The 14,747-nt window shown below is 33.2% G+C and overlaps 1 protein-coding gene and 1 pseudogene across 1 annotated transcript; both read left to right on the plus strand.

Annotated features, from left to right (window-relative positions):
• The first annotated feature begins 828 nt into the window (after positions 1-828).
• On the plus strand, positions 829-8,476 carry LOC110647153 (2S sulfur-rich seed storage protein 2-like). Its single transcript, XM_058146236.1, has 2 exons — positions 829-1,128; positions 7,847-8,476. The coding sequence occupies exons 1-2, from the start codon at positions 829-831 to the stop codon at positions 8,342-8,344; spliced, it is 798 nt and encodes a 265-aa protein (XP_058002219.1). The 3' UTR covers positions 8,345-8,476.
• Positions 8,477-9,601: 1,125 nt separating this feature from the next.
• On the plus strand, positions 9,602-10,242 carry LOC110647143 (2S seed storage albumin protein-like; annotated as a pseudogene).
• The last annotated feature ends 4,505 nt before the right edge of the window (positions 10,243-14,747 follow it).

Raw genomic sequence — 14,747 nt, forward strand, 5'->3', positions numbered from 1 at the left:
TTAAAAATATTTTTTCATTAAAATATTTTTTATTTTTTAATTATAATATTAAATTAATAATATATATTTATATTATATATAATTATGTATTTTTATATTTTAATAAAATTATTAAAATTTAAAAAATAAAAAATAACTTCCTCTTTTTTAGCTTTTCCTTCAATTAAAAAATACTTTTTATTAACTTACTATTCTAAATATTTTAAATGTTAAAAAATATAAAAAAAATATTTTCATCATTTCAATAAAATATTTTATAAAATTATATAAAAGCTACTTTCATCATTTCAATAATTATTTTCCAAATAAAACTAAATTTAAATAATTTTATTGATGTAAAATAAAAATTGAATGTATGAAACCAACCAATTCAATTACATCAATTTTAAATGAATAAAACTCAAAGTTTAAATTAATAGATAATGAAGAAAAAAAATTAGAATTATACTTTTTTTAACTTTAGTATATTATGTTTATACCAAATAATAAATTAAATGATAAACGAGTAAATTTAAGTCTCTCAAATATTATGCTTTCTAGCTACCGAGAATTATACGCAGAACTGCAAACGAAACAGGCTTATTAATTTACAAAAATGGAGGAAGAAAAACAACAGTTCATTCATGGAGGGGAATGACAGATCCTTTCGCTTATAATTTCTACAAGTAGCACCTCATAATCTACGTCTAAGCTCACCATCTTCCAAACAAAACACTTAATCACTGGTCATGCAAAGCACCCCCGTACTCGCCATGCAAAGCCCTAACCTCCCAGTTCCCATGAATAACCCTCTTCACCTCCCTTCACACAGCACCCCCATGATCCACAATGACAAAGCTCACCATCCTTGTGCTCACTTTCATAGCTCTCCTCTTGCTGGTTGACGCTTCCATCCACCGAATCACTGTGGTCATCATCGAAGATGAAGAAAAGGAAAATCCAAGAAAGAAAAGCTGTCGCAAGCAGGTACAGCAGCAGCAGAATCTCAGCCATTGCCAGGAGTATGTGAGGCAACAAATCGAGTACGGGGAGCAACTTTTAATCATCATCATCGTCACAACGATGGAGATTACACTGAAGAGTGCTGCTAGCAGCTCCGGCGGGTTCATGTCATGTGCCTCTGTGATGGTCTGTTGCAGGCAGTTCAGCAGCTACAAATTAAGGGACAACTTGAGGTGGAGGATGTTGAGGATGCTTACTGGATTGCTAGGAATATGAACAAACTTGCTTAGAAAGAATTGAGAAAAATGGTAACTGCTGTATATTCATCTGAAAACAGAAACAGAGTCCGTGTCTTTATATACAACTCTAGCACACATGCTAAAAAAGAGGAAAAATAAATTATAACAGCTGTGAAACAGCTTATATGACAAGCCACTTATTTTAATCCAGCTCAGCAGTCTTCTACATCCCCCCCTCAAGTTGGATCATGTGGAAGTGACACAAGAGACAACTTAGAAACAAACTGACTATGGAGCTCAGAGGTTAGAGGCTTGGTAAAAATATCTGCCAACTGTAATTGTGAAGAGACATAAGATGGAGCAATAAAACCTTTCTTCAACTGTTCCCTAACAATATGACAGTCTATGTCAATATGTTTAGTCCTCTCATGGAAGACTGGATTGGCTGCAATATGTAGAGCAGCTTGATTGTCACATCGCAATGAAATAGGCAATTCAATGGGAATCTGCAGATCTTTAAAAATATAAGAAATCCATAACAATTCACAAACTGTTGAAGCCAAGGCTCTATACTCAGCTTCTGCAGATGATTTGGAGACTGTATTTTGCTTTTTGGTCTTCCAAGAGATAAGAGAATTACCAAGAAAGATGCAAAAACCAGTAAGGGATTTTCTAGAAAACACACATGATGCCCAATCAGCATCACAATATGCTGATAACCTCAAATCACAATCTGCTGAAAAATATAATCCTCTAGATGGACAGGATTTTAAGTATCTTAAAACATGCATAGCTGCATCCATGTGAGGCTTCTAGGCAATCGACATAAATCGAGATAAATGTTGAATCGCATAATCGATGTCAGTCTAGTTATATTAATATACAATAGCCTCCCAATAAGTCTTCTATAAGAATCAGTTCGGATAATAAGTCACGAATCAGAGACAATTGCGTGCCTTTAGGCAAAGGAAACAAAGTCGGTTTTGCATTTGTCATACTGACCGCTAACACATCAAGTATAAATTTCCTTTGACTAAGAATCGTGCGTAACCCGACTGTGCCACTTCCAATCCTAGAAAGTACTTCATAAATCCCAAGTCTTTAATTGTGAACTTGGAATGAAAAGCTTGTTTAACAGTGGCAATAGCTTCTGAACTAGTGCCGGTAATTATAGCATCATCTACATACACTAAAAGAGCCATAAATTGGTTGGAATCTGTTTTTGCAAAAAGACAATGATCATTCTTGGACTGAAGAAATCCAAGAGAGTGAAGAAAACTAGTAAATTGTGTTCCATTGTCTAAGCCTGCTTCAATCCATACAAAGATCTTTTTAAAAGACAGACTTGACCAGGTTTAGCTTTTTCATACCCCTGTGGTGGATGCATATATACCTCTTCATCCAAGTATCCATGAAGGAATGCATTATTTATATCTAACTGATAAATCGGCCATCTTTTAATAGTTGCTAATACAATGAATATTCTCACTGTAACTAGTTTAGCTACAGGAGAAAACCTGTCCTTGTAATCAAGTCCTTCTACTTGATTATATCCTTTAGCAACTAATCTAGCCTTGAACCTCTCTATTTCACCATTAGGCTTACACTTCACCTTATATACCCACTTAGACCCAATAGCCTTTTTCCCTTTTGGCAAAGGTGTTAACACCCAAGTTTCATTCCTTTCCAAAGCGCATACCTCACTGCATAGCTTGAATCCAATTAATGTCTGTTGAAGCTTGTGAAAAAGTTGTAGGTTCATGAATAGTAGACACATTATGAACAAAGGAAGAATGAGAAGGTGTAAAAAAAATAACAGGGTTGAGGAAAAAACCTGATTTGTTGGCTGAGCAAGTGATAGCTAGTGAAGGAGAGTCTGCAGAAGCTAGATTAACAAAATCCTTTAACCATACTGGTTTAGAAACTGTTCTAGTTGATCTTCTTAAAGGAGGATGAGGTGAAGGTAAAGAAAGAGAAGATGAGTCATTAGAAAGAGGTAAAGAAGATAAAGAAGGTAAAGAATTAGGTGGGGAATGATGAGAATCATTATCATTGATAGTAACATCTGTGACAGTTGATAAAGGCTCATTTGCAACATTATCAATTGGTTTAGGAAGAACAACAGAATCAGAAAAAATAACAGGAGTAGAAGAAAAAATAGAATGAAAGGGAAAATGATTTTCAAAAAATTTGACATCTCTACTTACATATATTTTCTTATCCTTCAAACTATACAACTTATACCCTTTATTCACTCCTGAATAACCAATGAAAACAGATTGAATTGCCCTATCATCAAACTTATCCTTGTAAGGATTGAGATTGACAAAGATAACACAAACAACCAAACACTCTCATATGACTATAACTGGTGATTTATGGTAAAGTAGCTCATATGGTGTGAGCCAATTAAATTTTTGCATGGGCAACCTATTGATGATATATGTGGTCATTAAGACACATTGCACTAAAACTCTTTAGGTAATCGTGCTTGTATCCTTAAAGCTCGCAAGATCTAGAAGATGCCTATGTTTTCTTTCAACAATCCCATTCATTGTGGGGTATAGGGACATGTTCTTTGATGAATTATACCTCTATTGGACACCAATTGAGCAAAATTACTATTTACAAACTCAAGACCATTATCAGTCCTAATAATCTTAACCATAGTATTAAACTGAGTGTTAACCAACTGAAGAAATTTAGATATAGTAGCAACACTTTGAGACTTGTTATGTAACATGTAAGTCCAAGTAGCCCTAGTCTTATCATCAACTATGGTAAGAAAATATTTGGCCCCAGTGACTGAAGTAACTTTATAAGGTCCCCAAATATCTACATGAACTAACTCAAACTCATGTTGTGCTTGTGTCTCTCTAAAAGGAAAAGGCAATCTACTTTGCTTTGCCAAAGGACACACAAAACAATCAAAAGATTTGTCTCCTGAAATACACCCTTCAATTCCCAAAATGTGATTCATTTTCTTGAATGACACATGCCCTAATCTAGCATGTAAAGTAGAGATATCAACTTTGGAAACAACATTAGAACTAGAACAAATGTAATTCTCTTTATTGATTCTTGAATTAGAGATCATGGTATTTATAGGTGAAGAAATCAAGAAATTGTTTTGCAAACTCAACAAACAATCGTTTATACTAGAAGCCAAAAAACCAGATTTATCTAGCTTATAGAGCCCTGCAACTTCATGTGCCACTGCTATCACTTTCTCGACCAAGGTCCTGAAAGAGACAACAAGAGGGATAAAAAATAAGTGTGATTCTAGTTGTTTTTAACAATTTACTGACTGATAGTAAATTGTACTTGAATTTTGGCAAATAAAAAATATCATGAAGGCAAATGTTAGAGCTCAACATCATGGTACCTACTTGTGAAACTTGATTTTTAGTACCATCAGGTAAATGAACTGTGATAGGGTTAGGTAAGGTTTGAAAGGAATTAAAAAGGTTTTGAACAGGTGACATATGGTCAGTGGCACCTGTGTCTATGATCCATGAACATACATCTAATTCACTTGCACAACATGCGTTAATAAGACTAAAGTTACCAGCAAAAGATGTGACACTATGAAGAGTAGTGTTGCCTGAATAATTCTGATTGACAGGTCCCATCACATTAGCCGCCACGGATGCCTTTCCTTTATCAACCTTTGCAATTCTTGTTGAATTGACCCCAATCTCACACTTAGATCTTCAATACGTGATTATCTTCACAAGCCTCTAGTGGCGTATCCATTGCATTCATATTTGTAAACAATCGACCGCCTCTATCTACTTGTGCTGCAGAGATTTATATTGTCTAGGTTGATTCTTATTCCTAGACTTCCACCAATCTGGATATCCAACCAATTTGAAACACGTCTCCCTTATATGCCCATCCATATTGCAGTAATTGCAATGTCCCTTCTTAGGATCATATTTCTTCTGTTCTTTCTTAACACCTTGCCCCTTAGAAAACAAAGCCACCTCACGATTAATTCGGAAAAATTAGATGCAATTTGTTTGTGAGCTTCAAACTTTGTAATCACGAGTAAGCCTTGTTTATTGATGGAAGAGGATCTCAATAAAATTTGATTCCTTGCTTGTTCAAAACTCTCATCAAGTCCCATGAGAAATCGCATCAATTTGTTCCTATTAGTTATATCTGCAAGTTCTTTTGCAAAGACCACAACTACATGCGATCAAGCACTCAATCGATGCAAGCTCATCCCAAAGCTTTTTAATCTTGTAAAATATTCAGCCATCGATCCATTTCCTTGATCGATTGAACTTATTTTCCTTTGAATCGTAAATCAAATGTCCATTATTCTCTCCATACCTCTCACTATTTCATTCCACAATTCCTAGTCAAGCAAAGGTATATGAATGCCTCAACCAACTCCTTAGACATAGAGTTCAAGATCCAGGATGTAACCATGTAGTCACATTGTTTCCACTTCTCATAACCCTCAGATCCCTCTTCTGGTTCCAGAATAGAACCATCCACAAACCCTAACTTCTGTTTGGCTCCCAATGCTATTTTCATAGCACGACACCAAGATCGAAAATTACTCCCTATCAAAGGTGCCGAAACTAAAATCATACCTGGATGGTCGGACCCTAGCAAACTCATTGGATCTCCGCTAACCTGATTCCGAGTAGCTTCGCGTTCTACCGTCGCAGAATTTCGATCTCGATTAACAACTTCTTCATCCATTTCCTCAACTCAATCTTCCAGCTTCTTTAGGTTTACTTCAAAGAAACAAACCCTAGAATTGAACCTTGCTCTGATACCATGAACAAACTTGCTTAGAAAGAATTGAGAAAAATGGTAACTGCTGTATATTCATCTGAAAACAGAAACAGAGTCTGTGTCTTTATATACAACTCTAGCACACATGCTAAAAAAGAGGAAAAATAAATTACAACAGCTGTGAAACAGTTTATATGACAAGCCACTTATTTTAATCCAGCTCAGCAGTCTTCTACAGAATATACAAGAAACGTGCGGCTTAAAACCAGATCAGTACCGATTGCACTCGAAGAGTTCGTGATTCTCAGGGGGAAGGTGCGCAGACGATAAAAAGATAACAAATTTCAATTTTCAATATCCATATTTCACAGTTAAGAATCTCAATAACAGATTTTAAATTCAAACAACAAATTTCAATTTTTAATAGTAGCATTTAATATAATACTACAGCATAATTTTATATTTTAACATTCAACGACGATGAGAAGATGCGACTAATGAGGATGTGAGTAAGAGACTACTAGATAACGAGAGTAAGCGATTCTACGTGTTGGCCTATTAGCTAGCTCAGTGGTAGAGATAATATTCCTAAGCATTGCGATGCAATCATATCACATCTCAAATATTTTTAAGCTTTCACGGTTTTAATCTTAGGTTGAGAGTGAAAAAATTAAAATATCATAAAAAAAAATTTTAATTAAATTTTAAGCGTGTGTAAACATATTTTTAAACTAATTAATGTCTTAAAATAATATTTTATATTTATTATGATAAATAATAACTAATTAAAATTTTTCTTATACAAGGGTTAAATAAAAAAGAGATAAATTTTTATGTTAAAAAGATTTATTTCAATAATTAATTTATTTTTATAATTGGTATTAAAAATAATAATTTTAAATATTAAGTTTGATTAATTATTATTTTAAAATTTAAAGAAAATTTTTTGAGATAAATTAATAAAATGGGTTATTAAATTAAAATTTTTAATAACTTATATATATATATATATATATATATATATATATATATATATATATATTAAAATTTTAAATCTAATATTTAAAAAAAATTAAAAAGAGGGAAAAAATGGTTGTGGGAAGACTCACCCGCCATATGGGCCCACCCTGATGGGAAATCAACTGAAAAATAATAGAAGTATAAATGAATCAAATTCAGTCTACTAGAATTTTGATGAGCTCCAAGCTCAGGCTTGTTAAATTTTTTTTATTTAGAAAATGGGTGGAAAATAAATAAATTTAAATTTAATTTATTTTAAATGAGTTAAACTAAATTGAATTTTTATTGAGCTAAATTTTAAATTATTAGTGAACAATAGCTCTAATGAATTTTAGATTTAGAATTATAAAATTTAAAATCATGTAATTTTTATTAAAATTAAGATAACAAATTTAAAATTAAGTTAAATGAGCTAGTTTGAGAACTGTTTAAGAATTAACTCACATATTTATGAAATTAATAAACTCATGAATCTTAACAAACTGAATATTAGTAAGCTTGAGTTTTGCTCGTTTATTAAATAAATTTAAGAACTAAGTTTAAATTTTGTCTTGTTTAGAAAACGAATTGAGTTAAGTCTAGTTTTATTGAGTTGGTAAGACATCAAATAATTTACAAACTATATTTCATAATTAATTAGCTAATCTTTCTAAAAAAAATAACTATTCAATAAAAAATCTGCAGAACTATATATATATATTGCTGGGAAATTCTAATAACAATTGCAACATGCCAATCTCTATAAAAGAACAAAACCAATAGTTCGTGGAGAAATGAAATTCCTACTCTTCGTGTAACCCTACGTGTAAGCTACCCATCTTCTAAAGCGAAGCATTGATCATCCTTAACTAACACGTATGATCTGCATGAAACCTTAAGCTGCTTATATATAACCACCTTCCAGTCCCCCTCCACCCCCAACTCCCAACCCATCAAATCCTTTTACACAGCACCCATCCATTAACCACGCAATGACAAAGCTCACTATCCTTGCAGCCACCTTCATGGCTCTCCTCCTCCTGTTTGAGGCCTCCCGAATCACTGCGACCGTGGAAGATGAGGAAATGAGAAATCCAGGAATGAGAACTTGTCGGAAACAGGTGCAGCAGCTGAAGAATCTCAGGAATTGCCAGGAGTATATGAAGGAACAAATCCATGACGGAAAGCAACTTAATCATAAAAACGACGAATATTACCATTACCCTGAAGAGTGCTGCGATGAGCTTCGGCAGATGGATTCCAAATGCCGCTGTGAGGGACTGAAGCAGGCCATTAATCAGCTAATGAAGAAGGGAAAGCTTCAAGGCGAAGATCTCTCAGATGCTTACTGGATTGCTAGAGACTTACCAATGAGGTGTGGGTTAAGGCCAGGGCATTGTCGTATGCAGTAGAGCTAAGTCTCGAGGGAAGATGTCTTAAATTCCTATCGAATAATGCTAGTTTATGTATGTTAAAGCAATAGAAATTGCTTTGTACCACTTGCTAGCAATCCAAAATAAAGATCCCATAATTAAGACAATAAATCATCTATTGCAAACTCATTAACATAAATTAGATGCACAATTTTATAATTGCGTGCACGCAAATTAAATTATAAATTGAATTAAAAAATAAATTTTAATTGAAAATAAACTAACCTAATCATTTCCAATTTTACATTAAAAAAAAAAAATCATGTACTTTTAAGTTTTAAACTTAAGTTCTATTGAATTAGTCTGTGATAATTTTGAATAAGATTTATTGAATAAGATTTAAGTTGCTTATTTTTAATAAAAGAATAAAATTCATTTTAGGATGATGAGAACTTTGTAGTAAGCAAAATCACAACTCATTTCAGTTTGTCATACTTCATTCATATGTATATATATATATATGAATTTGCCATTTATATTATATATTAAATTCATAATAAATTACATCTAAATAATAAATTAATTAAAATAATATACTAAATAGGCCGAGATATACTGCAAAAAGATATTTATCTTAACTTATAAATTGATTTCATCAGTTTATAAATTCTAAAAATATGTTAAATTATTTATTTATAAAAATTTTTAAGCTTTTAAGTTGAGAAATAAGATGAGGAAACTCAATTTTTTATTTTGATACTTATAAATTCTGTATTTATAAGTTAGTTTGACTAAATATTTATTATATTATTTTTATTTAATTTTTAAAAATTTATCATAAATTTTATTTAATATTTTTTAATTATTTTAATTATAAATATACTTATAAATAATTTTTTTAAAATATAATAATTATTTATAAATACTATCTAGCATCTTAAATTTTAAATATTTATAAGTTAAAATTAACTTATAAGAACTGTACCTTGTAAGCTAATTTTCATAACACAAATCAAATCCTCCTTTAATGTGATAAGAAGTAATTAATATATTAAAATAGCTATTAATTTTTATTTTTTAACTAAAAAAAGCAGAAAGAAACTTATTAAGAAATAAAACGACTACAAATGAACGTGTAGCGCTCGAAATGAATGTGTAACCTTAGTTCACATATTCCAAACGAAACACTGATCCTCCCATCTAACACGCAATCGCCATGCAAAGCCTTAGCCTTCCCATAAATAGCCCCTTCACCCTCCCAGCCCTCGCCCATCATCATTACTATACACTTTCCTTTCTAGCTTCCACTATGGAAAAGCTCACCATCCTTGTAGCCACCTTCATAGCCCTTCTCTTCGTGGTCGACGCCTCCATTTACCGAACCATTATGATCATCGACGATGATGGAGGCAATACGTTAAACCCAAGTACGCGAGGATGTAGCCAGCAGATCCATCAGCAGCAGAACCTGAGGCAATGCCAGGAGTATTTAAGGCAAAGAGTCCAAGGGTCCAGAGGCCGAGGACCCCCGCTGATGAAATAGAAAACCAACGAGACCAATTTCGAAGTTGCTGCAACCAGCTTCAACAGATGGATAGCCAGTGCCGATGCGAGGGTCTGAGGCAGGCGATTCAGCGGCAACAGAGCCAGCGACAGATTCAAGGCCAAGTTGTCCGTCAAGCTTATCAGCTGGCTCAGAACTTACCGTCGGAGTGCGGTGTATCTCCTAGACGATGCCAAATCCAGTCAACCTGGTGGATGTAAAGGAAATGGCAGCTTTGTATAGCTAGGCGGCCAATCGCACTATATATTATATATATGCATGCATATGCATCTTCTAGTAATAAAGATCACTGCTCTGGCATTTTAGCTGGAGATTAGATGATTAGTAATTATTAGTCTTAATTAACAATAAGCGCGTTATCTTGCACGGTTAATTACTGAAGGGGTGTTTGGTTTGTGCAGCTGATAGCTTATGTAAATTATAGTATTTGATAAATTTAAAAAAATAAAGTTAATAGCTGATTGACAATTGATATAATACCCATCAGCTCAGCTGCAGTTTGTATTAATTCTATTTTTAGAACTAATTATAAAATTATTTCTCATCGGCTGATAACTGATTTGGTTTTATTTTTTATTTTGATAATATTATCTTTTTTTATTTAACTTGAAAATTAATATTATTAATATTTTTATTTTTTTATTTATAATTTTAATATTTCAATTTTATTAAAATATTTTTTATTAATAATATAAAATATAAAATATTTATTTATATCTAAAAACTTAAAATTAATTATAATTTTTCTATTAACAATAATAATTATTTTATTATTTTATTTATAATTTTAAAATTATTTAATTATCTTAAAAAATAATTATTTTCTTATTTCAATAATAAAATAAATAATATAATATAATAGATTAATAATTATATATTTATTTAAATAATATAATATATTAATTTAATAATTATATATTTAATTTAATAATAAAATAAATAATATAATGTAATAAATTTATAATTTTATATTTATTTAAATAATAAAATAAATTATGTGATATATATCCTTATTAATCATTTTACATATCAACAACAACAGCTAAATATAATTTTACTAAATACTTAACATAAAACAGCTATCATCAGTTATCAGTTATCAGTTAATAGTAACAGCTATCAATTGTATTTAACAGTTAAACCAAACATGCCCTAAGTAAGTTTTAGTAATGTACTCTGAGTTTTTTAGGCTATGTACACACATATATGTTTTTTTTAATGTTATATATGTTGTTAATTACCCTGTTAATTAATAATAAACTGAAGTGATGATAACTTTAAGGGTCAGAGATACTAGATAGAGTGATCTTCACAACCTAAAGTTGTGAGATTTCGACTGATTTCGACTTTGAGTGAAAAATTCTCAAGAATAAGGAAGATTCTAACCCGACTAAGCGCATTTGGGATGTCTATCAATTAATTTCTTTTACTCATAATAATTTAAATTAAACAAATTAATTAATCTTTTTGGTCATTGCATTGCTAGCTAAATTTTTTAGATTTTTTTTTCTTAATTGGCCTTAAAAAACAAAATTATTAATCTTACTGGTGTACTTAAAATAAAATTTTTAGGTCAATTGAATTGAGAAAGCCAAATATTTTATTATATTAAATCATACAATCTTAATTTTGTTAGAATATAATTTTTTTAAAAGAAATAGGAGATGGTATATGATATAGTATGCGCTTAGATAGGAAATTTCATATTGGATCTATAAATATAGCGGAATACAGAATGTTCGAATAAGACATAAGGTATTCGGTCAAGATATAATACATAAGGTGTCTATGCATAAGATGTCTAGTCAAGATATGATATATTTAAACGAGACATAAGATGTTCAGTCAGGACATAGTATGTTTGGATAAAACACAAGGTGTTTGGTTAAGACGCAATATATTCAGATAAAAAGCAAAAAGTTCTGATGGAATGCAAAATGCTTGAATAAAATATGGTGCTTAGTTAGTTTAAAAGTTAGATGCATGCTAATAGGATGTGCTATTGTCCTGCCGAAAATGTCTACGGAAGAAAATGATTGGATATGAGTTGGAATGTAACACCCTAAAATTTTAAATTTTATTATTTTATGAGTATTATTGATATTTTAATTTTATTTAAATTTTAAGAAATTATTTGAGATTTTTCAGATTTTAAAAATCGGGTTCGATTTTCTGAAAATATAAACTTTGATGATTTTTAAAAATTTATTTAAAGACCACGTGGCAAAACTAAAAATATATTTGGAGTCTATAAATTTTTCTGAGTTTTCTAGAATTTTTTTCGGAATTTTTGGACCTCGTTTTTGGTCCCAAGGCAGAGTAAATATTCAAAATTTTATATCCTAAATCGAACCAGCCGAATCGAACCGGACCGGATCGGACCTGTCGAATCGGACCGGTCTTCTTCTTTTTCTTCCTCCTCCCCGCGCGCGTCCCGACCTCCCTCCCCTTCTCTCCCATTTTCTCTCTCCTCCCTCCTCCCCTTGCCGTGTCGCCGCCTCCCCTGCCACCCCAGCTCGCCGGTGCCCATCCCCAGCCGTCCCAGCCCATAAGCCGCCACCTGGAACGCCGGAAAACGGGGCCCGAAGTGACGCGACGCACAAGCGCGCCGCTTCGTCTTCCAGGCCGATCGGCCACCAATCGAACTGTGTCTTGTGTCTAAATCCATCTACTCGTCGAGAGCTTTCCATAGACATCAAGAACACCGAAATTCATTAAGCAGTTTGTCCAATTTTTGCCCTGAAAGTTTTAGCCCATTTTGACTTTTGGGCTAGATTTTTCGCAAACCGTGAACCCCACGAGAAAACCGAGAGTACCAGAGCACTCCACTCGTCGAGAGCTTTGGGGCGACATAAATTTCAAATTTTTCCGGCACCGTTTTTCGGTGGGTCCCACGAAACTTCGCAGTGTTTTTCTGAGCATTAAATGAGCTTAGAAAATTCCGTAAAATTTACGTACTAACCCCCATGTTGTGGGCTTCGTGTAGGTATCCTCAATTCGTGGAAATTCGACAGTTGTTCGGGTTTATGAATTTCTGGTCAAACAGACCCGCTACCGGAAAAGTCTTTGAACTGGATCGAGGTTTTGGCTACCCCACCATTGTCAGACATCCTGAGCGCATTCCGAAGTCAGAATCGGTAAAGGTAAACCCGAACCTTACTTTTTCCTAATTTTCTAGTGCTTAAATAGGATTAAAAATCCATAAAATATTCTTAGTAGCTCAGAAAATTATGATTCTTTTTTCAATAGCCTAGTAATATTGCTAAGGACCGCAGGGCAAAGTTTTAGAATTTTTAGAGCTTGTTTGGGTAGTTTTTGCAAAAATGATCAATTATAAGGACTAAATTAAAATTTTACATATTGTGATGGATGACTGATTTGATGGGCCCAGGAGGGGCTGTGTGATGTGATTGAATTGTGGATATATGAGTTGCGAATATAGAAGTGTGTTTTGAGCCCTTTTGCAGGTTGGGTAGGTCATAGGTATAGGAGAGACTCTGCTGGATTTTCGGCACGACTTAGGACGTATTTGATCTTTTCATGATTTGTGTTGAGTCAATTGTGTTAAATAATTGTAATGTAATTGTCAGGTGAGCCTAATGACCTTCTTCCTCCGCCACAGCCACAAAGTGATCCACAAGTCTGTGAGTAAAATATTAATTTTAATTGTAATTTCGATATTATTATATATTTAAGCATGCCCATGCATCACTTATATGTATGTATCTATGTAGTTAAACTCTAGGCACGTTTTATGTTGCATTCATAACTGTTAAAGTGCCATGGATGTTGTGGTAATTTAGAGTAGTGTGTGTGCGTTGGCGTGCCTGTGATGTGGTGTGTACTATGGATAGGACGGGTAGTCACGGCTTGAGATCTTCGCTGGGACCCAATCCTTCGGGGGTAGTCACGGCTTGAGTTCTTCGCTGGGACCCCGATTTGGTTTATTAAGCGAAAGTCCAGCTTGAGTTCTTCGCTGGCATCATGTTGGATTTAAGAGAGCTGTATAGGGGATCAGCTCCCATATATTATGATTGATATTACTGGGTGTGTGAGTACTCCAAATTACCTTTTTGCTGTTATGATGTGAATTTATTGCTGATGTTGCATTTCACTCTACAGGGTGCATTAGTTTCAGATAGTTATAGAGATTATGGTTAAAATTGATATTTTACTCTCTGAGTTGAACGCTCACTCCTGTTCAATATTTTTTTTCCAGGCTACAGGAGGATATTTTTGAGATTAACCTGCTTTCTCCCTCGCAGGTTATTTATTCATGTTTGTGTAATTCTATAAATTTCTAAAATTTTCGCATGTGTTAGAAATATTTAATTGATTTGGGTCTGTAATATAAATTGTTATTTTGGACCTGTAAAATTATTATCACATGTATGTTTGATGGACTGGATGAGGTAGCTGAGCTCCCATTTATTTTTATATTGATATGAGTATGTGGAGGGTGAGCTGAGCTCCCCAATTGAGTATTTATTTTGTTTACAGGTCGGGTGAGTCAAAAACTCCCCGTTGAAAGGTCCATTTTGTGGCCGGGCTCTATCCGGTTGAATTCTTAAAATTGGGCCCAAATGGGCCTTAGAGTTGGGTTAATGAATAGTTAGGCTTACTACGGGCCTCGGGGTCTTTAGACTGGCCCAGGTCCTAGTGCCGATCCGGCCCATAGGTTGGGTCGTGACAATTGTGGTATCAGAGCTTAAGCTCCAGATTCTTAGGGATTGATTGTCTAAAGTGTTGGGAAGAGTCTACTAGGAGTCACATGCGGAAAATAGGGTCCACATTCGTCTTGCATTATCATCTTTGCTTCTAGTTTCTGCTTTATATATTGTGTGTAAACATGAGTCTATAGAGCTATGTAATGTGCAG

This window comes from Hevea brasiliensis, chromosome 4 (genome assembly GCF_030052815.1).
Source record: "Hevea brasiliensis isolate MT/VB/25A 57/8 chromosome 4, ASM3005281v1, whole genome shotgun sequence".
NCBI lineage: Eukaryota > Viridiplantae > Streptophyta > Magnoliopsida > Malpighiales > Euphorbiaceae > Hevea > Hevea brasiliensis.